The sequence below is a fragment of the Microcebus murinus genome, chromosome 12 (assembly GCF_040939455.1).
Source record: "Microcebus murinus isolate Inina chromosome 12, M.murinus_Inina_mat1.0, whole genome shotgun sequence".
Taxonomy (NCBI): domain Eukaryota; kingdom Metazoa; phylum Chordata; class Mammalia; order Primates; family Cheirogaleidae; genus Microcebus; species Microcebus murinus.
Genome location: NC_134115.1, coordinates 14,271,720 through 14,298,448, shown reverse-complemented (window position 1 = coordinate 14,298,448; position 26,729 = coordinate 14,271,720). Strand labels below are relative to the sequence as shown.

At 33.4% G+C, this 26,729-nt stretch overlaps 1 protein-coding gene across 5 annotated transcripts in view; it reads right to left on the bottom strand.

Moving 5' to 3' along the window:
* AGTPBP1 (ATP/GTP binding carboxypeptidase 1) overlaps nt 1–26,729 on the bottom strand; it is a 175,655-nt gene that overhangs the window by 74,342 nt on the left and 74,584 nt on the right. For all 5 annotated transcript variants that reach the window (XM_012787275.2, XM_012787272.3, XM_076008569.1 and 2 more), the window contains 5 exons: nt 21,948–21,985; nt 17,938–18,146; nt 15,970–16,147; nt 9,154–9,251; nt 8,361–8,477 (listed from right to left, as the gene is read on the bottom strand). In XM_012787275.2, coding sequence (XP_012642729.1) covers nt 8,361–8,477; nt 9,154–9,251; nt 15,970–16,147; nt 17,938–18,146; nt 21,948–21,985 — 640 coding nt within the window. The remainder of the gene's footprint in view (nt 1–8,360; nt 8,478–9,153; nt 9,252–15,969; nt 16,148–17,937; nt 18,147–21,947; nt 21,986–26,729) is intronic.

The following is a 26,729-nucleotide window of genomic DNA, read 5'->3' as shown; positions in this document are numbered from 1 at the left end:
TAACACATATTAACAAAACTAAGGTCATTTGCATTTTATATGCTGCTTCAGAAACCTAACATTTGAAAATATTAAAGACGGATAAAATAGTATGTTTTAATTTCACTAAGACAAAATATTTAAGCACTATAATATTCATAACATTTACTTTACCTTTCCTATTATAAAAATAATGTCTCTATATCACAGAAATATGGGAAATTTTAGAAAACTAGAAAGACATTAAAATAATCCAAAATGCTATTAGGGACTACAACTAAAATGTTACTCATTAATTCAACAATATTACAGAGTATCTGTTTTGTGCAATATTTACCAAGTGTCTATTTTGTGCCAAACCCTGTTTCAGGCCTTAACACAGACCTCAGCTTGAGATTTATCAGTTTAAAAAAAAACCACAACTCTTCCTTTTTGCAGTTTACCTTCTTATAGGGGGTGTAAGGGAGAGTACTGTCAATACAAGTAATAAACATAAATACATTTTATAGAACCTAAGAAAGATAAAGTGCTACAGCAAAAGGGGGGTGGATAATATGAACTGGGAGTGCCAGAGGAGGAGAAGTGGGTAGCAATTCTAAATGTCATTGGCTAGAGAACCTCACTGAGCAGGTAAAAGCAAAGACTTTAAGAAGGCGAGAGTACTGCACAAGGGGAGCATTCCAGGCAGAGAGGACTGCCAGCACACAAGCCCAGGATGGGAGAATGCTTGGGGTATTCAAAGAACAGTAAGGTTAAGCTAGTTGGAAGAGAATAAGCAAGATGAATTGCAAGAGGCAAAAGTGGGCCAGGTATGGGAAGGCCTGATAAGCTATAAGTTTTTTGTTTTGTTTTGTTTTTTTACTTTGAATGAGATTGAGAGCTATGGGAGGGAGGAGTGTGATGACATGATTTATGTTTGAAAAATAATATGCTACATCAGTGTTTCTTAACCACAGCAGAAATTTTGGGCCAGATCATTATTTTCTGTTTGGCTTTGCATTATGGGTGCAGACAAGCAGTTTTATCGACTGCAAGATGTTTAGCAGCACCAGTGGCCTCTACCCACTAGAAGACAGTGGCACCCCTCCATTTGTGAAAATCAAGAATATCTCCAGACATTGTCAATTGTCTGCTGGGAGGCAAAAATCAACCCAGTTGAGAACTATTACTATGATGCTCTTCTGAGAACAGAATGCGGAAGCGAGAGGAGAAGCAGAGACACAGTTAAGAGTCTGTTGCAGTAATCCAGGGAACTTGATAAGAAGTAGTTGGATTCTGAACATACTACAGAACTAAAATGATATCCTGATAGACCAGATAAAGGGTTGAAAGTGCAGAAAGAGGTCACAGATGATGCCAAAGTGTTTGTCTGAACAAATGGAAAAGCATTAGCATCAGTTTATCTCTGAACATGTTAAGTGTGAGCTACCCACATACAAATGGAGATGTACCACCAGTAGGCCAGCTGTATATGAGTGTAGAATTCAGAAGAAAAGTCTATGCAGAATATATAAATTTGAGAGTCATTAGCATACAGATGTTATCCCAAGCCATGAGACTGGAAATCATCAATGGAACAAAACAGACAAGATAAAAAAACTGAGCCTTGGAGTACTATAATCTTAAGAGGTTGGGGAGATAAAAATGAAACGTAAGAGTAGATGAAGAAGTCAGTCTAAAAAGATGAAAACCAGGAAGGAAAAGTGTCCTGAAAGCCAAATTCAAAAAAAGGATGTTGCTTATAGGTAAAGCAGACTTTTCTCTTTTTATACTTTTAGAAGATTTTTATGTCAATGTAAGATTCTATAAAGGAAATATACCACAATTGATTTAACCATTCTCCTATTCTGGGCATTAAATCCTTTATAGAATAAGGAATGATTTAAACAAACGGATAAATAAAGTGTGTGTTTCAGCTATTTCCAAAATTTTGCTATTATAAAGAACTCTGCAATGAAAATATTGTTGCAAAATGTTTTCGCTTTGTTTAGGATGATTTCCTAAGCACTGAAATGGAATTACAGAGTTAGCTATTATAATCAATTTTAATGCTTAATACAAACTTCCCAGATACCCTCCAAAAATATTTGTATTACTTTATATATACCCAGTAACTGTATGTGAGAGTATCTTCCTTGACAACATTAGGTATTGCAGTTTTTAAAAATGTTTTCTAAAGTGGCAGATAAGAAATGTCACCCTACTGCCACTTTAATTTGCATTTGACTACTGGAAAGCAAATAATTTTTATACGTTTGTTAATCATTTGCAATTCTCTGTAGGTAACTTGTTTGTTTTTAGAATATAGGGTTTTTCCTGGTTTTTTAGCATAAATTTTCACATAAAAATATGTATACAGACACATACACTAATCTTCTAGCTAACCCATTTTTGCCAATATTTTTCTGGATTTGCAATTCATCTTTTAATTTACATTAACTTCCTTACACATATTACATAGTCAAAATTAAGAATCTTTTCCTTTCTGGCTCATTCCTTGAATGCCCACTGTATAAAAACCAAAGACTCAAAGATGATTCACACTAGCGTTTCATGGGATCACAGGCTTACACGGGCAGACTGGACCTGGTGCCTCCTAGACACATGAATGGTGCAGGGAGATGCAGGGGAGAGGTCTCAGTTCCAGACTCAGGTGGCAAGGAAGCCCTCCCAGATACATCCAATGGGAGAGTGTGAAGGGGTGCTGAGGAATAGAGATCTGTGAGTGTGCCCATCCCCTACCTGGGCTGGAGAACCACCATATGGATAGGGGTGTACACTCAAAGTGAATTAGCCTAGCCCCTGGTTCCCATGACAACTGAACATGCCAGCTGAATGGGAGCAGCGGCCACTCACCCCACTAATTACAAAAGGGAGTGCAGCTTGAGTCAAGAAACTCGGGAGTGGCAGCTGCTCCCTGTCGGGAGCGTGCCCCTAACAAAAGCACCAATGAATAGAGAGGCTTACTTCACTACCTTTGGGATCCTACAGCGGAACAGGCGTGCACAACTGGGTAGCCCCCTACCCACCAGTGGATGGCACAGATGCACACTAGTGAGTCACACACATGGACTGAGGGGCAGTTCTAGAGATGGTCTCAGGAGGTGAAGGAACTCACAGGGTCTGACCTGATGGGAGAATGCTATGGAGCTCCAGGGCACAAATATGGAGGACACTCACCCCATCCCACAAAGAAACTGTGCCAGTGGACTAGAGCTGAAAGAGCCTGGCCATGAACCTAAGCACTCGAGTGATTACGCCCAACCCTCGGGAACAGCCTTGGAGAGATTGCCCTAAACTTCACACCACCAGCTCTCCCTAGTGGCTGGATAAGCAACGTCTGAACTTCCCTGAGGCTTTGGAAAGCCTCTCAGGCTCTCACAATCCAGCCCAGTGGAGTAGAGATGAAGCAACACCTGGGAGTTATAGGGTCCCTCCTAAAGCTAGGGACATTTGTGTGTCCCACCTGGGGGGCCAGAGTTTACCAAGGGTACAAATAAACATCTGGGAATCCTAGTTTAATGGGGGTGTCAGACAAGGAAACAATTACCATATAATGTGATAACTGTTGTCCTATAGTAAGAGTTTGCAGAAGAAACTGATTGCACAGAATCAGAGAATCCTGAATCCAATTGCCTTGGAATCAGAGAAGCCTTGCAGAAGAGCCTCTGATTGAGATAAGGCTCAAAGAGTAAGTAGAGGTTCCCAGATGGCCAAGGTGGAGCAGCTACTGACTTCTCAACTCTTTGGATTTTTGAGCTAACATTATGACTTGAAAGAACAAGGCATGCCTGGTTTGGACACTGAGGCTTCACTTGTTTCTGCGATCTCAGAGTTGTTCTTTGCCTCTCCTGGGCAAAGCATTGGTTTAATTGATTATATAACCAGAATTAATAACATAACCAGTAGGAGTAGTCTACTTCATATGTTGTGGTACCTATTAAAAAGAACAACTTGTTGGGTGTGTGGCATTATTCAACCTGGGTTTATCACACAAGCATTTTACAGAATCCAGACCTCCTTAGCACAGGAGCAAAGGCTCCAGTCCCAATAAAATGCAATTGACATTGTTAAAAAAAAAAATACTATATGATTCCATTTATAAGAAGCTCTGGAAAAGACAAAATTAACCATAGTGATAGAGAGTAGTTACCTGGGCAGAAGATGAGCAGGAAATGAGGAAACTATAAAGAGGCCCAAGAAGACTTTCTGGGAGGATGGAGAGAACTCTGTATCTTGACAGGGGAGGTAGACACACAGATGTATAAATGTATCAAAACTCACTGAACTTGTATATATGTAATTTATTGCATGTAAATTACATCTCAATAAAATTTTTTTAAAAGGAGCCAGAGGAAAAAGATTAATTTTAAGAACGATTACAAAAGAAAGACACTTTCAGACACAGTGAAAGAGAAGAGAGTGCCAGGATGCATATCACTGAAATAACATATTTCAAACAAAAAGAAAATAATCCCATATAGAAGGTCTGAGAAACAAGAAGTAATGAAAAGTTTTGAACTGTTAAAAATGTGGGTAAGTCTGCACTGAATGTAAAAAAATAAAGCAATAACATCATATGGGTTTTTTAAAAGCTAGAGTTAAGACATAAATCAAATGCATATAAGTTAACTTGGGAAGTGATAATAAAGTATTCTCAGTTTCCTTTTATTACTAAAGGTCAGAAGGAAAAAGGTCCTAATTAACTTCAGATTTTGAAAAATATGTTAGAATAACAAAAGTAGAACTTTTTTATATGCATCAATACTCAAACTTACACTTTAAATGGATGTAGTTTATTCTATGTAAATTTTACCTCAAAAAGTTGATGAAAACAAAAACTAACAAGACTGCAGCTTTCGAACTAGTAAAGGAGAAAAAGTGGAATAAGAAAAAAGTAATCCAAATGAAGACAAGAAAAAGAGATAAAATAAATGGAAATACAAAACAAGATTTCATAAATATAAATCCAAATATAGGAATAATTATATTATATGTAAATGACCTAAGTGTTCCAGTTAAATGACAAAACTAACTTGATTTTTAAAAATCCAACTATATGCAATTTAAAAGATACACATTTAAGGTTACTGAAAAGCTGGAAGATTTAAGAAGATACCAGGCAAATAACTGAAGTTAATGTAACTACGTTAATATTTTTTAGAAATGCTTTTTGTCTTAAAGTCTTACAGATAAAGAGAGTAACTTCATAATAATGAAAAGTCCTATTCAAAAAGGAATGAAATTCAATTTACATGTATACATAATAAATAAGTTTCAAAAAATATATAACAAAAACTGACACACATCCAAAGAGAAACAGATTCATAATCACAGTGAGAATTTTTTTCATAGTGAGAAATTTTTAACATACTTTTCACAGTAATTGATAGACTAAGAATACAAATCCATAAGGATAGAAAAGAACTACTTCTCGACACAATTAACAATCTTGTCCTAATAGGCAACAATCTTGTCCTAATATACAACTGTGCCTATCAACTGCAGAACAATTCTTTGTAAGCACACAAAAAATCATAACAAAAGTTGACCATATTCAAATAAAACAAGCCTCAAAAATTTCAAAAGATAATTACAAAAATGTGTCCTTATCCCACTACAATAAGCTGTAAGTCAATAAAAAATATAAAAAATTAGAAACTTTGAAATTAAAAATGAATCAAAGAAAAAACATAATGAAAATTAAGTTTCAATGCAAAGATAATGAAAATATTAAACACCAAAATTACTGTTTATGAGATACTGCTAAAACAGTAATTAAAGGATAATTTATAATCTAAATACATACACACACACACACACACACACAGAGAACAAAGAAAAGCTGAAAATTACTGGATACCCATCTTAAGAAGACAATGCACAAAAAAGAAAAAAAAGAAAGAATGAAAGCAACAAAAATCAAGACATGGCACTTTAAACATAAAACTTAGAGATATGACAATTAACTTCAAAAACATGCTAAAAATGTTTTCAGGAATTAGCGGGAAAGGGACTACCTATGTAAAACTATTTGATTGCTGGCCAGGTGTGGTGGCTCACGCCTGTAATCCTAGCATTCTGGGAGGCCAAAGCGGGAGGATCGCTCAAGGTAAGGAGTTTGAAACCAGCCTGAGCAAAAGTAAGACCCTGTCTCTACTAAAAATAGAAATAAATTAATTGGCCAATTTAAAATATATATAGAAAAAATTAGCCAGGTATGGTGGCACCTGCCTGTAGTCCCAGCTACTTGAGAGGCTGAGACCGAAGGATTACTTGAGCCCAGGAGTTTGAGGTTGCTGTGAGCTAGGCTGACACCACGGCACTCTAGCCTGGGCAACACAGTGAGATTCTGTCTCAAAAAAAAAAAAAAAAAACAAAAACAAAAAAACCTATTTGATGTTTAAACTTCTTCTATAAATAACTTCAATAAAAGTTTAAAACCAAATTAAAAATAGAAAAAAAAAGAAATAAAAACAAAAAATAACCAAAGTCCCTAAGGTAAATATCATCATGCTAGCGCAGATGTATGAAAAAAAAAGCTGGATAAGTTCATAAGGTGCCATGTAGGAAACCATCAAGGTTAGCCCATTCTGGGTGATGAACTATGATTAGGAAATAGGGAATCTAAACATAGACATGCAAGAACTTATCAGAGACTAAAAGAAAGAAATCTCGCTTGTGAAAGTATGAGAATCAAAATCCTGGCCTTGCCAATTATTATAAAAGTATTTTTCTCTATTCCCACATCAAAACTATAATTTGTATTCACATTACAGTTGCCCCCTCTTATCCAAGATTTCACTTTCCATGGTTTCAGTTACTGGAGAGTAACCACAGTCTGAAATATTAAATGAAGAAGTCCAGAAATAAATGTAAGTTTTAAATTGTGTGCCATTTTGAGTACTGTGATGAAATCTCGAATTGTCACATGCCCATCTTGCCCAGGACATGATTCGTTCCTTTGTCCAGTATGTCCACACTATCTACGTTACCTGCCCATTAGTCACTTAGTAGCCATCTTAACTATCAGATCAAAGAAACACAGAATATATATGGCTCAGTATGATCCAGTTTCAGGCATCCACTGGGGGGGGTCTTGGAACATATCTCTTGTGAGTTAAGATGAAGCTACTATATGTATTTCTCACATGCTCATAAACAGAGAAGAAAATACGTGAACTCTTTATACCATAATCAATTCCCTCCCCAAATCCCTTCCACAGTATTTTTCTGCCTTGATTTAGCAGTATTTGTTATCTCTAGGGTTTTATTTTCAAATGTTTCTTAGCGGGGCACAAATGTGTTAAAAGAGCAGCAGGGTAACTGCTGTGGGTTGAATGAATGAATAAAATCAACTTGTACTCTTTCCTAAATGCCTCTTCTTGCCTTCTTTCTTTTCTTTCTTTCTTTTTTTTTTTTTTTGACAAATACTTTCTCCTGTATCCCTGCCCTCCTTCTATTACTCCTGATTTCAAAGTGCCTTACAATGTACTTCAAATCTAGGGGGAGTACCAAGACACCTGGGTAAAGGCAAGAGAGGTGAGTGGGTGATGAGGTTGCTGCATCTGCTATTGCATCCAAGACTTGTAAGTTCCCAAAGAGAAACCTCAATAACTGAGTAATTAGAACTTTAAGATGTATATATTAGTTGGGAAAGATTTTTTTTTATTTCTCACTTATAACCTCACATTAAAGTCTTTTTCTTTAAGCAACCATAAATTAAGTACATGGAATGTGGGGAGCAAAGAGGTTTGCAGCGAGCACTAAACAAATCTGAGAAATTATCTAGTATACTTTAAGATCCTGAGCAGTTTCAAAGACTTATCCAAGGACTCACCAAAAGTCAGCAACAGGGTGAAAATAAGAAACTAGATTTACTAATTGACAACAATTCAGTCAACTTTACTTGCTGTGTAATTAATTAATCCAGGCTGACTATATTATATTCTGGTAAAAAAGTGAGGGGAAGAAATGTTAATAAGTCACTCTTCCTATGAATCAACTTTGCTCTTGAGACTATGTTTTTAATTCAGTACTTTTTTAGTTCTCACCTCCCCTTAGTTTGAATGCAACTGATATAAGATTCTGAAATGTCATTTTAAAGAATATAAGAGAAAGAGTAAAAAATGTATGTCAATTAAAAGTGATGAAAAATGTGAAAAAAAAATTAAAGTTAGTCCATCTCTGCTCATTTACTGAGGTTGTAAGCAACTGCAGCTGAGAATGTTGACGTAATTATCCAATGTCACTCAGGAAAGCAATGCTAGTTTCACTTTTTAGAAATGAAAAGCAAATTAAAATTGATTATAGGTCTAAGGGAGGAAAAAAGGAATTTTTTATTAAAATCAGTTAAGATGCTCAATTTTCTATAATTATACCTGAAAATCATCAATAAGCTCAGGGAAAAGGTGTTCATACATTTTTAGTTCTTCTATTGTTCGTCCTGGTTCTTGCTGGGGTTTTAGTTTGTTAATATCTGTTTCAATATCATCATTCTGAAATTTAAAAAAGAGCACGTTAGCACTTAAAACAAAAAAAATCACAGAATACATTAGATTTATAATGTTCCATGTTATTAATTACATGTAATTAAAGATGGGCTCCTCAAGACAGAAAAACCTCTGTCAAGATCAAAACTAAATTATGCTCTCCTCAATCTCCCTAAATTGCCATCATGTCGCTCATATCAAAGGGTAGGGAGGGGCATAGTGGCTCACACCTGTAATTCTAGCACTCTGGGAGGCCCAGGCAGGAGAATCACTTAAGGTCAGGAGTTCAAAACCAGCCTCAGCAAGAGCAAGACCCCATCTCTACTAAAAATAGAAAAAAAAGAAAAAAAAATTAGCTGGGCATGGTGGTGCACACCTGTAGTCCCAGCTACTCAGGAGGCTAAGGCAAGAGATCACTTGAGCCCAAGAATTTGAGGTTGTAATGAGCTATGATCACACCACTGCACTCCAGCTGGGGGTGACAAAGCAAGACTCTGTCTTAAAAAAAAAAAAAAAAAAAGACCAGTAGATTTAAAGCAACTTTATCTGCCCTTTTAACTGCAGTCATCCACGGAAAAAAGATGTGGACAATTAATCTACCATTGTATATATTTATTTACTCAATCATTATTTTATTACTGTAAATTTATAAAGTTGACTAATGAAAGAAATTTATACTAACCTTAAAATTTTGATCTAAGTCATCTTCATTCTCGGTTTCATTTTCAGCTTCTAAATCAATATCATCGTTGTCATCACTTTCATCTACTACGTCATCCACTATGATACAAAATGTGCTATAAGTAGGTCAGAGGTAAGCATTCTACAACATGCACATACAAAGGTAGAATGTTTTATATATATATATATATATATATATATGTAAAGTATTTCAATTACCAAAGAAAAAGTAAACAAGATTTCTTATTAAAAATGTCCTAATGCTATCCTAGCTATTTAAGAAACCTTTGAGATAATATGTGAAAGTGTTTTAAAATTTGGAAAGCACTGTAAAAATGAATGAGTTTTTGCTAATATTCTCAGTTTTTAAAAATTAATACTGTCTTATGTTGCAACAACCTTAATGAAACAATCTGTTTCCTACTTACAATAAATTTCAATGATTCACTTCATCCCTTAAAAATTCTCCTCCCACTGTTTCAATGACTATGTGCCACACATTGTGCTGGTGTGCTGGGAATATTTTTTTTTAAGATGTGTAAATACAGTCCCTGACCTCAGGGAATTCATGAAGCTAAAGAGCAGAATGGTGTAAACAAGTAATTTTAATACAGAAGATAAACACTAATGGAAGCATAAACTTCAAAGTACTATGGGAAAACCAGAGATGCAATAACCAATTGCAAACCACTTGGGGCAAAGGGGTTGACAGCAGCTCACCACTTCACAGAACAGGTGATATTTAAGCAACATCTTGAAGAAAGAGTAACGAATTTCTATGTAAATATAAGGATAGGTGAGTGTGAGTTTTGAGAAGAGTAAATAATAATTCTAAAATAAGAAAGATAATACCTTTGAAAATAATAAGTATGACTAGGATGCATAGTATGCTTAGGAAAGTACTGAAAGGCAAATAAGATGAGAAAATAAAGGCTATAATATAGTAAGCTGAATGGTTTAGACTTTTAACATACAGAAGATAAGCACTGAGAATTTTTAAGAGAAGAATGGCTTAATTCAACTTGCATTTTCAAAAGATCACTCTGGCAGGCATGAGAGAGGAAGAGTATAGGTGGAGGGAGACCAATTAATAGGAAAAAAAACTAATAACTGCCTGGACCAATACAATAGTGACAGGAGAGGAAAGAATATGCACTAAAGAAAAACTCAGGGAGTAGAATGTAAAAGGACATGGGACCATGGATCTAGGGAGAGACAAAGGAGGAAGAGTAGAAGAGTAGTTTAAGGCTTCTCATCTAACAAGTGCTTTTAAGCAAAGTAGAAAATATTCTTAGAAGATATTTTTTCCAACTATTTTTGATTTCCATTTCCAATGTGACTTATACAAAAGATTATTAACTGTACCCCTAGTATTGTTTTCCTCTCCTTCGTTTTAGTAATTGAACATCTGAGTTTTAGCTGTAGGGATATCAGCCTCCCTTGAAGTAGTCAAAGCCATATATATGAACAAATTTTGGCCGAAGGTATAAGAAGCAAAGTGATGAATACAAATCTCAAGTCATGTTCTTTAAAAAGAAAACTGCCCTCTCCTCCATTTTGTTTCTCATTTTCCACATGCACACAAGGAAATCACCATAGAAGATGATTAAAAACAAAATAAAGAGAATCTCTTTCCTTTGATGACCTGGAACAGAGGTATGCTGCCCAACACCATCTGTCTATCTTCTACACAGGTATGTGAGGACAAAACCTATCTCGTGGCAGTATAGCAAAGGGGCACTGGAGACAGAATACCTGAATTCAAATCCTGGCTCCCACACTTACTAGCTATTTGATCTTGAGCAAGTTACATAAGTGCTTTGTGTCTTAGTTTCCTCCTCTATATTATGGAGATACCTACTCATAGTATTCTTGTGAGCATTAAAGGAGTTAATATATGTAAAGTACCAGGCAAAGAGTATGTATTATAAAAATGTTTATTACTATCATTGTTTGAGTGACTATGTTGTTTGAGTGTCTATCCTGATTAACACAGGTACCAAATTGCATCAAATTCTTTTTGGAAATAGACAGCAAAAAATACTGATATTGCATATGATAACCCGGGTCTACTTATGCCTACCTATGCCCTAACAGCAGTTAGTCATGGATAAACAGGGAAAGAACTGACATTTAGAAAAATAAAAGAAATAAAAAAGAACTCTTAGAAAAAAAAAAAGGGATTGAATTCAGAAGAGCCTATTGCAAACAAAAGACTGCTTGGATACAGAGAGGGGAAAACACATTTAGCGTCAGAAAGAAAATGTGTTTAATTTTTAGTCAAATCTTGCAAATATTTTCCTTATATATTTTCCTTTGGGTTTATACTCCAGATGTGAAATGCCATATAGCTTAGAGTGTCTGAGACTTTCTTTCCTATTCCAAAGATCTATTCTTATACCATCACCAATAATTACTAATATTATTATAGTTTAATCATACAATTAAAACCAGAGAATGTGAACTAAAATTCTTATTATTTTCAAATGTCCTTGGCTCATTTATAGTAAAAACAGAAATATAGGAAACAACTTATAAATATAGGAAAGTAGTTAGATAAATCATACATCTGTATGATATAATCATTAAAGGGAATGAGTCAGCACTTTCTGTAAGGATTTGGAAAATATATTCCAAGGGGTTTTATTTTGTTGTTGCTATTGTTCCTATAAATGTGTTTCCCTTTGTTTCCTAACTGGTTTTTATTGACGTGCATGTAGGAAAGCTACTGAATTTTATTTACCTTTCTTATAAGTACTTTATTGAACTTTTTTCTCTAAGTCATGTTTTACAATTGATTTGCCTTGATATTCTATGTAGACAGCAATATCCTGCACAGATATTGATACATTTATCTCACTTTTTTAATATGTAAGACCTTTTTATCCTTGCCTTTCTAATTTAGTTAGTTTTCAAAATGATATTAAATAATAATGGTTGAGAGAGGCATCCTCTAACATTTCATTAGTATTTGTGATGTTGGCTATTGAATTGAATTAGACAATACTCACTCAGCTTGTTCAAGAAACATTCTTGGGTTCCCTAAGAAATTTTATCTAGAACTGACATAATTTTTATAAACTCTCTTCATATAATTTACTGAGATGATCACTTGGTTTTCTTCCTTTGACCTACCGCTAATAAATTTTATTAATTAAACCTTAATATTACAGTGAACTTAACTTTCTTAAAAATAATCCTCACTTGGTCAAAATGTCCTATACAAAAAAATACTGCTCAATCCAATTTGCTAGTATTTTAGGATTTTTACTTTTAACTAAAAATTTACTTTTAAGAGTGACATTGATCTGTAGGTTGTTTCAGATTATTCTTACCAGGTTTTGTTTTCAGCATCATGCTAGCTTCTAAACTTTCCTTTTTTTTCTATGCTCTGGAAAATAAAGCATAGGAAAATTTCTTGAAAGATGAGAGAACTAATCTATGAAACCATCAGCATTTGGTGTCTTCATTGAAGAAACCTGATTCCATATTCAATTTCAGGTTTTTTTACTATGTAAATTTTAGTTATTTATATTTTCCTCAAATATTGGCCATTTCAATCATACGGTTGGCCCTCAAACAAGATGTGTTTGAACTGCACAGGTATGCCTGTACGTGGATTTTCTTCCACCTCTGAGAGAGCAAAGCCAATCGTTCCTCTTCCTCCTTCTCAGCCTACTCAACATGAAGCTGACGAGGATGAAGACCTTTATGATGATCCACTTCCACTTAATGAACAGTATATGTATTTTCTCTTCCTTGTGATTTTCTTCATAACATTTTCTTTTCTCCAGCTTACTTTATTGTGAAAATACAGCATATAATACACATAAATACAAAATATATGTTAATTGTTTATGTTATTGGTAAGACTTCCTCTCAATAGTAAGCTATTAGTAATTAAGTTTGGGGGAGTTAAAAGTCATATGCAAATATTTGACTTCACGGAGAGTCGGCATCCCTAATCCCCACATTGTTCAAGGATCAAGTGTATATTAAAATGCATTAGGGGGAGTTATCTTTAGCATCCACTTAGATTGATTTAACCTCTTTCATTTAATTTGCCAAGAATTTAGAAGTATTAAAATGACCCATTAACACTGATTCTATCAATTTCTCCTTGTTATTCAAATGATTATACTTTTATCTATATTTGTGCTATTATTTGGCACATGTGTTATCTAGCTAGTATAAAATAATCTTTGCTGTTCTATTTTAAACCTTTTTTTGTTCTTTATTTACATTTTGTATAATAGTAATACTGTCTTCCTCACCTCTTTTGGGCTAGGGATAACAGCTATACATTTGCCAATCTGTTTACTTTCAAGCTTTCCACTCTGCTGTTTTAAGAGTCTGCAGTATGTGTCGGCTAGTTGTATTTTGGTTTTTAACCAATCTGATAGTTTGTTTCTTTTAATAGAAGCATTTTTATCCATTTAGATTTCTTATTACTGAAACTGATTTGCTTGTTCTTACTTGGTATAATATTTAGCCCTTTCAGGGTTTTGTGCATCTTTGAAATGCACCTGCTTTTACACAGCAGCAATGTACCCCTTGAAAAATTTTTTCCAAAGGAAAAAAAAGCACATGTAATTTCACATAGAATTTCAAAGTGTTCATAGTCTCTAAAGCCCATCCATGTAGTCCCTATGGTTCTATGGACCCTAATCTAAGGATCTCTGTTCTAGATGTTATTTTTACATTGGAAAATATATACTTTGATCACATTTTATATAATTTTGATTTTAGAAATGTAAGACTAGCATAATATTAGGAAATCTATCAATATAAATTTTAGTTTATCTATGTAAAAGACTCAGTTTACGATAACTATGTATTATGTTTCTTTTGCGAAGAATTCATTGTTTCCTATTAATAGTACAGCAATTATTTAGTATTATATAGTTAACAAATTACAATGTTTAATACAAATACTCTTCTATGTCTTCTGCACTCTTGATATCTTTAATACTTGATTGGCTGGAGTAATATTTCACAATTACTTCAGAAAGGGTGTCTGAGTAATGTAACTCTGTACCCTTGCACACCTAAGGATATGTCACCTTCACATTAATGCAACTAATAAGGGTTCAGAAATACTAAGTTGGAATCCTTTTCCTTCAAATCTCCATAGATGCTGCTTTACTATCTCCTGGCATTTAACATTCAAGAGAAACCAGCTCAATTTATTCCTTCAGCAAATATTAAATGCATACTTATGTCCAATGTAATCAAACAGATGCTGAAGATAAAATGAACAAAAAAAAAACAACAGTCTTTTCGTGATAAATATATATTTGATCTTTGTCCCTGGTTCCTGGCACATAGCTCCTAAATCCCTTGTTAGCCAATGTAAATCTGCATTTCTAGTTCAGTGATTCATCAGGCAGAAAAATATCACCTCTGTCATTTCTCCCCATATTTTGGTGAATTCACTGCACTAGAGATCAGCTTTCTCTATCCATCAAACCAGATGCTAAATAAAGAACACTATGGAATATATCCTATGTCCTTCCCGGTGTTACTATCTGTGACATCATAGATAAGCCTCTCTAGATATCTAACAGTTAAAACTGCCACTTAATCCCCCTCAATCCTATGCTGAGATATAGGAGAGAAAGGGATTCCAACTATTCCCTGATTATCCCTCCAAATGAGGTGTTAGTGGCACCTCAACTAGGAGCCAAAGATATTGCATTTCATAGAAGGGGGAGTAGAGAGACTTGATGGTCTTCCTGAATCTACTCATATCTCTACCATATTGGTTGCATGTTCTATGCTTGTTCCAGAGGATGCCCCTCTTACCTAGTTTTCAGATTGGTTACAGATTGTCCCCTATTTTTAAAGGTCTCCTGATAATTCCAAATGGAATTGGAAGAAGGAATTAGACCATTATTTTTACTTAGCTATCTTACTTTTAAGTTCTAGACTTAGTCTTAGACTTTTAGACATTTTAAATGAGATTTCTGAATACTCTATTTTGGTATTTTATATCAATTAAACTTATGTTTTGATAATTAAATATTTTTAAATATTTAAAAATAAAATCATAATAATATACCCTATGATATATGTCATAATAAATCTATATCAAGGATAATGAAACTACTTATAATTACTTGAACATTCTTTTCAAACACTTATTTCAAGTATTTTATATATAAATAACCTTCAATTTTTTTCAAAAAAGTAACCAACTGATAAGAAAACACTATAGAAACTCTGTTAATTGCCTAGACTACTTTTTCTTGTCCACTTTACTAGATTATATCAAAAAAATTATTTTTTACCACATACAGAAGTTTAAACTCGCTTCCTTTCCTTCATACCTATAGTATTATATAGAAAATGACAAACAGCCTACCTCTGATAATTTCATATTTTCATGCAGGTAAGTCATGTGCAAGTTTTTGTTAAGCAGAAAGCTATAACAATTTTGATGATTAGGTTTAACTTAAGAAAAATATTCACTAAAAAAAGTACAAATGTAAACCCAAACATAATTATCTGAACATTTAACGTTTACATTGTTATACTTTGAAAATGTATATAAACTATCAAATAATGTTCCTAAGTGAAACTTAATTTACAATTCATATTTACATATATACAACACATCCCAAACTGAGAAACAATTAGGAAACAATTACTGGACTCTGATTTCTTCTATTTAAAGAAATAACTAAAATAAAATGTAAAAATTTACTGTGTTCATTAAGGCCTTCTTTTGCTGAGGAATTGAACACAAGTAAAAAAGTTGGCAAAGTCACATAATTCTAAAAACTAAAGAAAGCCAGCAGTGACCCTGTTGTCCTACCTTCGGGGGGTAAACTGTAGAGCTGAGCCACAGGGCCAGTCACAGGAATAACGGGCAACTGGAAATGGAAAGAACTTTTAATTGTTGGGAGTGGCAGGCGATTTTTTGGAAAACACTTCCTCATTATCAGACTGGAGGTGTTGACAAGAGGGTCAAGAGTCCTGACTGCCAAACATTCCTATTTTTTAAGAAAAGAAAAGAAAAAAAAAAAAGATAACGTGTATTTGGTGAATAACTGAGCCAATTTTACAATACTTCAGAAAGTAAATACATTAATAATTTTCTAGAAATAAACATCACAATAACCAATATTTTAACATAAGATAATTACATAATAGCTATATTTCTTTTTCAGAAGTATCTATTTGTAACTAAGAACCTCATGTGGCAAATTGAGTAGGATTTTTCACTAAATAGTTTAAACAGAAATCAGTACCATCTTTGGAGTGACTCGGGACATTTAGCAAGCCTAGGGCATAAAAAAGAAATTTAATTTCTTTGAATTTTAAGGAAAAAAAAAGAAAAAAGGATTAAGTAAGAAATTTTAAAAGGTATAAGAAATAAAAAGGAACATGCATCTAACCAAGCCTTTCAAAGAACTATATTGGTTATCATGCAAAGGCACCTCTCACAGTTGGCTATTCAACTTATAAAAGAAAAGCATGAATATCACAATTTAAAGTTTTAAGAGTTTGGTCTGCTGTCCTGGTATCTAATCTTGAGAAGGACTGAGGGTTAGGGTGTTTCAAACTGTCATGTAACAATATTACTATTAGTGACAACTGACATTTAGATGGTACTTTGATATACTGTAAAATTTTTAATACACATCTTCACATATGACCTGTCAAAAAAGAAGAAAAATTAAGGCCCAGAAATGTTAAGGGGCATAAACAAAGTCACCTAACTCTTCCTTATATACCAAATATCCATTGCTGTCTATACTAGGAATAGTAAAAACAAGTACATATGATTGATTTTACAAAGAAAAAACTCTGGGTAAACAATTAAATGTGTGTTCTGATGTCTCAATTATTATCATGTAGAAAGACATAAGGTTTGTTATATAAGACCAAGAGGACACAACCAAGATAACTGTATGGTATTTTCAAAAATACAGATTTCTAATAATTATAGCCTTCTAAAAATAAAAGGTTCCCATTCCCCATGGCTGATGATCTTCTACAGATGCTATAAAGGATCTTGCTGAATATACTGGGAACTAGTATTCCCAGTTCCAGGTTTCATTTTTGTAACATCTCTATTCAAAAAGGTTCTTAATTCTTATCACCTAGAAAGAAGTAAGTTTGTCACCAAGAGGATACAACCAAGACAACAGAACTGCCCTACCAGCTGTAAAGGATCCAGCTGTAAAGGGAATCATATCATAGCAACATACCGAGCAAGCCACCCAGCACTCCTTTGGTGGGTCAATTAAAAGGAGTGCAAGACAATGTGGAATACCAACCCACCTGAGGTTGTTTAGTTACAGGGAAATACTAATCTTATCTTAATGTCAACTCTACCTATAAAATAACCACTTTGTTCATGGCATGGACACTAAAATAATGCAACAGTAAGGCTCCACTGATTTCAATTGCCTGAATTATTCCAGTTTCCAAATGTAACTTATAGGAGGGGCACGCAAAACTGAGTACACCCAACTAAACGTCCTAGAAAGCATAACTGTATGAAATCCCTCCCTGCTCAGTGGATGGATTTATACATCTTCCTTTTACCTTTGGGAAAAAATAAAATCTCATGTTGCAGAGATGTGCACTGACCATTTTCTCAAATTCTGTCTGAGGCCACATGTCAGAAATTATTGTGCTTTTGGTTTTAAGATTTTTCAAAAAATGTATTTATCATATGATACGTTCCTGAGTATGTGTACACTAATTCAGTTTTCTTAAGAACCAAATCAAATCATTAGTACATAATTAGAATAACAAGAAGAAAATAACTCACTTGAGAAGTGTTATATAGAATTTTCATTCCATTGGCATCAGTAAATGCTTTTCTTCCCAACTTGATATTTGTAACACTTTTTAAACTCTGTAAAATTCCTTTTCGAATGAGCATGTTTCTATGCCGACTATCATGGCGGTGCCAATCTACATAAATTGTTAAAAGCACTTGGACATATCCTCTGTCTACAGCTCTCCTGGCATTTGTTTCTTTAACAAAAGAAAATTGAGAAAATATTTTTAAATGACAAAAGAAAGAGGTAGAATAAATCAAACTAAAGATATAATCTTAATATTATGATGAATTCTTATGACTTTTCCCTCCCCCCTAAAAAAAAGATGACCACATATTTAAACTTTTTTTCTAACAAAATAAATGTGAGAAGTTCTAGAGGGCAAATTACAACATTTTCCAGAAACATGTCCATCTATTGTTTCACAATTTACAAAGATCAAAATCTCTTTACTAAAAGTAGATCTATGTCTTTTTAAATGCTTTTGTTTACTAACAAAATCTTCATGTATTTTAAAACTTACGAATATACTAGCTTTAATTATACCAAATGGAATATATAAGCCTTTAACTTCCTAGCTATGCATATGATTTTGTTGAAAGCCATTATAATTTTTGTAACTTCTATTACAAATTCTGTATTTCCACTGAAATTAACTCTATTTAATGGTAGCTCCTAATGCAAACTTAATGTTTCCACTAAAATTAATTGTTCTAATTACCCCACGATTATATGAATATCCATGCCATAACAATGCTAAGTCAAAATACTTATGAAACTTTTCAGTAAATGAAATGTAAGAAGCATTACATGATTAGAAAATAGTGTTTTCTCACTTTCTAGTCATTAAATTTTATTATAATTAAAACTACATTAAAGGATTTTTGTAAATGGTCAATTTTATTAGAGAATTAACAGAAAGAAATCCACAAATTTGACCTAATTTTATTCTTTCTAAAGTATTAATATTTAAGATTATTAACCAACAGGGTGCATTTTATTAATATAGTGGCAAGGGAAACATATCATAGCAACATATGGAGCAAGCCACCCAGCACTCCTTTGGTGGGTCGATTAAAAGGAGTACAAGATAATGTGGAATACCAACCCACTTGAGGTTGTTTAGTTACAGGGAAATACTAATCTTGTCTTAATGTCAACTCTACCTATAAAATGACCCCTTTGTTCATGGCATGGACACTAAAATAATGCAACAGTAAGGCTCCACTGATTTCAATTGCCTAAATTATTCCAGTTTCCAAATGTGCTTCAAGACATACCTAAGACATAACTTATTAATTCCTTCTCAGAACTATGTTTTGACATTAGAAAGGTGGAAGAAACTCGTAGGGGGAAAAAATCTTTCTTACATGAAAGCTTTAAAATCTCTATTTTCTCTAGAATAGCTAGTTTGCTAAGGCCAGCTATTTACAAAATCAATTGAATTGTTCTGACCAACAAGTTTCATGCATTTTAAATGAATACTTACTTTCTTTACACCAACTGGAATATATAAACCTTTAGTCTACTAGCTGCGAATATACTTTTATTTTATTTTATTTTTTTTAGCAATACAAAATGTAGACCAACGAATATACTTTTATTAAAAGCCATTATGATCATTGTAACTCCTATTACAAACTCTGTGTGTTTCCACTAGAATTTCCAACAGCCTAAATAATATTTACGATAAATGTTGAAATTCCTTATGAAAGATCAAATAAAAAAACTGCCCATAATTCAAATCCAGGTGTCAAGTGACCCTTAAAAGAAGTGAACAGTTACTTACAATCTGCACTGAGCACAATTAAAACATTAGTAAAGAGGGATTTTTACTCATGTGTTCAGTGTACCAAACCCTGAATCAGCCTACGTCTCTTCATCTCGCTCTAATTAAAAGACAACAGGCTGTAGAGTCTAATCTACACTCCAACAACAGCAGCAGAGCTGCTTATCTTTCTGGACTCTGTGTATATATATATTCTTTGCTCTATAATCTCCCACATTTATTACAGAAGTCTAATTTATCTTTATAAAGTAAATGACTGCCTTCTCCAAAAAAACAAAGAATTAAAAAAATTTTGAATATTCCAAAATGCCATTGTTTAAAAATATGCAGTATGCTACTAAATATTATTTTGCATTATTAAAATTTGATCCTATTTAGTGCCATGTGTCATTTGAAAATATATTAAGTATAAACAAGAGTCATTCTACTTGTCAGTTACCTTTTTTTTAATTCTAGTGGAATAAACAGGTATGAGTGCCCACCACCCTACATTGACAAAGAAGGGAGGCAGTAAAAAGGAGACTACTACTTAAAACAGAATATATCAGATTTCAGTCATCTAAGGTTAACTGATTTCTATAAAATACTTGAAACTTACAAGAGTTTACTAACTTAAATTAATGACTTTGCCATCGGTGATCCTGAAAATTAGTAACCTTTAATGAACTTTAGTTTTAATAGCTACTCTAATCTACTCCAAATCAAAAGTATATACCTACATCAAGAATTAATCTTTATAGAGTTTGAACTACAAAGTCAGGGCACATCAAAGCAAGGCCACAAATACCTTTTAAAATTAATCCCTATATTGTGATCTTGGTCTAAAGCTTATCACATCATATATGAAAATAAAGCTATACAGCTAATCTAATTGAGTACCATATATTCACTTCAAAAATAAAATTGTCAAATGTCAAACTCTAGTATAAAATACTAATACCTTGGCCGGGCACGGTGGCTCACGCCTGTAATCCTAGCTCTTGGGAGGCCGAGGCGGGCGGATTGCTCAAGGTCAGGAGTTCAAAACCAGCCTGAGCAAGAGCGAGACCCCGTCTCTACTATAAATAGAAAGAAATTAATTGGCCAACTGATATATATATAAAAAATTAGCCGGGCATGGTGGCACATGCCTGTAGTCCCAGCTACTCGGGAGGCTGAGGCAGAAGGATCGCTCGAGCCCAGGAGTTTGAGGTTGCTGTGAGCTAGGCTGACGCCATGGCACTCACTCTAGCCTGGACAACAAAGCGAGACTCTGTCTCAAAAAAAAAAAAAAAAAAAATACTAATACCTAAAGTGATTATTAAAATTTCATAAATCATTACTTTACCAAAGATCAGATTTCTAATCAACTAACCATTTGCTACTAAAAAAAAAAAAATCTCTGGTAATTCAAATTTAAGGGCAAGTTGGTCTGACCCTTAACAGTTTCTGATGAACTACCTGTTAACTATGTCTCCCTTGCGGGGGCAAAAAACATGAAAGCTACCAACACAGACCTTTAAGACTAAATGCTATCATGGTTAAACAAAATGTTAATTTAATCAACATTAACCAATTAACCATGAGAGTGCTAAGGAAAATATTTAAAATAGAGATTAACAAGTGTCTTGTAGAGAAAAAAATATATAAATGTGAATAATTACTCTCCAAAGGCATAAGAAACATCTACTTCAATGCTTCAATTTTGAAGATAAACAACACAATGCTTTATAGTGTAAATGAATTTTACTAATTTAATTTATAAGAAATTTACATTAATAGTCATTTTTTAAATATTATAAATTTGAATATATGGTAGAAATGAAATTTTTAATAATAGAGTTCTAAGTTAAAATCAGAGTTGTTCAAGATATTTCTCATAGTAAAAGGTTCCAGTATCATGCTAGCTTTACCTTTTAAAAATGATATTTTTATAATATTTTCATGTTTTTGTCTCCTAACAGAGCTTTGTGTTCATATAAATAACTCAGAAATAGGAAATCAATGTGCTTGAATAAATGATATAAATGTACTAAATAAATTATAGCTCAATAAACATAATATGGCATTTATAATGAATATCAAATACACTAGAAGGTAAAATCAACTTTGACATTAAAATATTATAACCAACTTTATAGACTAAATCTGTATTTCCAGTTTCTTTAACATAATTAATAGAATTCTCAGAAAAAGAATATCTAGTATTTCTAGTATTTAAAAACTTACTTGATTTTAGCAATGCAGCAAGTGTGTCTAAAGCAACCCTGTCAACACAACAAGAAAACACAAACAACAACAAAACTAGTAAAATTAATCTACAATAGTAAATTCACACAATCTTTTCAGATAATTATTCTATTATCTATTCCCAAATTTGCTTTTGTTATATTTAATTACATATGATGTTTCTCTGTATGCATCTTTCCCTGAAGCTTAAAATCGAATAAGAGGAAGATTGAAATATTAACAGATAAGCACGAAAAAACACAATTTTTTAAGAAAGAAGAAGAAAATTAACTATGTCTAAGTCTTTTGTCAGAAGTTAGATGAATGGAATCAATTATTATAATTGTATCTGGTTCTGAGAGACTTAACAAAGGATCATAAAAGAATCATAGGCCCTGACTTGCAAAAGAATTAAAAATAAGTTTTAACAGAAAATTAAGTTCACCTAACTGCAAAATTGTAGAGATATTGTAACTTTCTGACTTCTAAGTATTTCAGTTCTATCAAGCTATAATCCTACTATTTATGGCCATAACAAATGTAAAATATTTTGGAACTTGGAAGTTTGGGGAGAAGTATAAGCCCTTAATATGTTTCAGCCCTGAGAGACCAAAGTGAATAATGAGCCTAACTATTAATAATATCCAAAAACTCTTACTGCCCCTTAGAGGACAAAGAAATAGTACTAAAAATGAAGGTACTTCTATTTTCTTTGAACATAAATTCTCAGTTACACACAGTGAAATCAACTGCCATTAATCAGTATATAATAATACATATTATATCACTGTGGAAAATCTGCAATTCAAGTAGTTTGTTAAAAAAAATAGTTACTGAAGAAATGGCTCTTAACTTCAATAACTTTAAAAATGTAAGGCACATACTATAGTACCCCTTAGTAAAAGGTCAACAATTACAATTAATTTGCATTAAAACGATGTGTGCTGTCAATTAATCATTTCACTCACCATTAAGCATTTGTTGAATGCCTACTAGATACCCACAGTAGCAAGTTCTTCATGAGTATAAAATTAGAAAACAAAGTTATCTCTTCCACAGATAATTTTATAATCTACATTATTTAGTAAAAGTACATAGCTATGAAAAAACTAATCAAGAAATTAAAAACAAAAATAAGGCAGTAAAATAAAGGTTGTATACATTAGTGGTAAGGGAGAGGTAGCACAACCAGATGCAGGTAAAGGTAAAGAGCACATTGATTAGAAGGTTTAAGATGGGTCGTAGTTCAGAGTAAATCCAGTAACAATTATCCAGGAGTAGGCACATAGTAAGTGGTCAACAAATGCCTAGTAAGAGGAAGTTCTTAATAGTTACACTCCGGTTTACTGAGAAAAATAAAGTATATATTTTTAATAACATTTGTAAAATAAAAACAAAGTATGTGTTTTTTAAATACTATAAAAGTAGATCTTTATAGCATTTGTAAAGTAAAAACAAAGTATATATTAATATAATATTTTTAACATATTGTAAATTCATACCTGTAACTCTCTCAAAATAGTGTGAAATGTAGGTAACAGTGAGTTAAAAGTATTAATAAACATTATTAAATTATGTATTAAATTTTCACTGCACTGAATCATTATAAGGAACTTTCTATACTTTTACACTTATACAATAAAATGTACAGGAGATTATAAAACTCTCAGAGTAAGAATGGCTTTTAAATTGGTCAATATTAAACATGGAACTAAATGGATCTTCCAAATGAAACTCTAATTTATAAAAACTACAATGGAAAAGAAAACTATCTCAGCAAAGACTGATAAATGCTACACATTGGTATAGGTGCTTCATATATGTGTTTTCTAGTTTCATTCTTGAAACAGAATCCTGTTTCACAGAATTAGCATGTTTTATGAATAAGGAAACTACAGATTTTAGAATATAACATGCCTAGGGCCACATAAAAACTCAATGATTTGGAAAATGAATAAAAGCCTCTTGTTGAGAATGGAAATTATGAAACCAGAAATGTTAGTCTCCCTTTGAGAAGGCTATCTGAACTTTCATTTCCAGGTAAGATGAGTAACAGGAATCGGATTTACCCTCTCACTTGATAAAACCTTTAAAAAATTAAACAAAATGGAACAAGTGTGTAAGATATTGGATATCAGGCAGTGAAAGATAGAGATCCATAAGAGATGGAAACAAATAAGATGGGACCTACTATGGCCCCAGCTTACTACACTTTTGAGAGAGTTATCCAGCCACATAGCACAGTGATATGGAAACTACACAGATCGTGGCAGATTCCCTGACTTGAGCACATGAATTCCTGATTGGAGAGTGGAGAGTTCAGGAAGACCAAGTTGGTTAGAGTTCACAAGGTAGAGGACACAAAAAAGAAAGCTGCACAGAAAGAAAAACTCAGAGATTTTTACAGGGTTCTATCAGAATATCCAGCAAAGTAGTAATCGGCACAAGTGTGTGAAGTAACTACTGTGTTTCCCCAAAAATAAGACAGGGTCTTATATTTATTTTTCTTCAAGAAGATACCCTAAGGGCTTATTTTCAGGGGATGTGTTATTTTTTTGTAAGTACAGTACAACAATCTACATTTATTCAAATATAGTTAAGTCGTCTTCTTCTAGAACATAACTCTCCAAACCCCAAATTCTATCCTGAATTTCTTACGATTCTATTTCCTTTAGAACCACTGGCTCCAATCTCTCATGTCAAGCAATAGAGCTCTCATGGGGCAGCTGTGAAGGGCTGCTCGTCTTCTTTACTGCTCAGCAACGAAATGCATGGGTTGTGCAGATATGCTGCGTAGCCACACCCATCACTAGGTCTTATTTTCAGGGTGTGGCTTATATTGCGCAAATGCTTAGAAATCCTGCTAGGCCTTATTTTATGGGTAGGTCTTATTTTCAGGGAAACACGGTACCAAGGCTGGGGAAAAGCCATACAACATGACTGGAGAAGAGTGTCTAGTACTCGCACAGGGCTAGAACAGTGCCTGTTCCCACCAACCAGACTGGAAACCATCATAATCCACGGGGTGGAGTACTCAGAAGTATTCGGCCCCAGAGTGGGAAATAAACTGTCCTAAACAGTGCTCTAATCCTATCTAACAAATCTGAAAAGATTTTAATAGACTGAACTATTTCCAAGTAACTTAACTGCATCCTAGAGCAAACCTCAAGAATATTTATAGAAACACAAAAATATCCAGAACCCAATGAGGTGAAATTCACGACATCTGGCACTCAATCAAAAATTACCAGGCATGTAAAAAGCAGGGAAATGAGACCCATAATGATGAGGAAAAACAAACCAATTGAAACCAACCTAGAACTGATATAAATGTTAGAAAACATTAAAAGTTATCATAATTTACTCCATGTGTTCAAATAGCTGGAGGAAAGATTAAGCATGTTACCGAAAGACAGCTATTTCAAAAGCAACCATTGGACCCAGCCATCCCAATCCTAGGTATCTACTCAACAGAAATAAAAAACATATGGCCATAAAAAGTCTTGTATATAAACATTCACAGTAGCTTTATTCAAAAACTAGAAACAACCCAAAAGTCTACCAATAGGTGAATGTGTAAACAAATCATGAATAGCATTTAACTGCGAATACTCTCAACAATTAAAAGGAATAAACTTCTGATACATGCAATATAAGTAAACCTGAAAATAATCATGATACATGAAAGAAGCCAGACTCCCCCACCTAAAAAGAGCACACATATTATGATTCTATTTAAAATTCCTGAACATGAAAATGAATCTATAGTAATGGAAAGCATAGCCATGACTGCCAGGCCCAAAGGGGGGAGCAAGGGAGGAATTACCCAGGGGCACAATAAAGCTTCCAGGGGTGATGGAAATGTTCATTATCTTGATCATGGTGATGGTCTCACAGGCTTATATCTAGGACATTATAATTTGCATGGGCTCTAGGCACTTCTCTGCCTTCATGGGCCCTTCCGCCACAAAAAATATTTAAAATTTTTATAGTATTTTAAAACTATGTTGGTATAAAGATGACTATATTAATATCATAGATTAAAGCATTTTCTTGACCTAAAAGTTGATTTTTTTTCTTATAATTTTGAAAGAATTTAAAACATTTTTATGGGCCCCTAAAATTATTGTAGGTCCTTGGTACCTACTAAACCTAAAGACTAAAGCCTATGTCAATTCTTATTAAAATGGTACACTTGGAATACATACAATTTATCATATGTCAACTATATCTCAGCAAAGTATTCTGGAAAATAGAGGGCAATCTAATATAAGAGAAACTAAATAAATCTTCCTATGGCACTTGTTTAAATGCTATATGTTATAAATCCCTTCTATTTAAAAAGTGATAAGAAAGCGAAGACTCCCCAAGGCACTAAACAATCTGCTGATTAATAACATTAAGGCTCACTGAATTACATGTGTCTCCTATACTAAGTAGTAGATTCCACTTTGTGTTTCTTACCATTCATTATAAGAAGTCTCTTTGTCAACTGTTTTACTATAGAGACTATCAAGACCCACCCAAACATTAACCTCTATGTATAAATAGAAGTCAAAATTTGTGTAAGACTGTGCAAAATATGTAAAGTGAAGACACAGCTAACATAGGAAACAGTGAAAGCTCACACATTGTACTTACTACTAAGTATTAATAATACAATTAACTTAATGTTAATCATGGTTATGGGCTGAATTGTGTCCACCAAGAAAATATGGCAAAGTCCTAAATCCCAGTACCTCCAAATATGACCTTATTTGGAAACAGAGTAACTGCAAATGT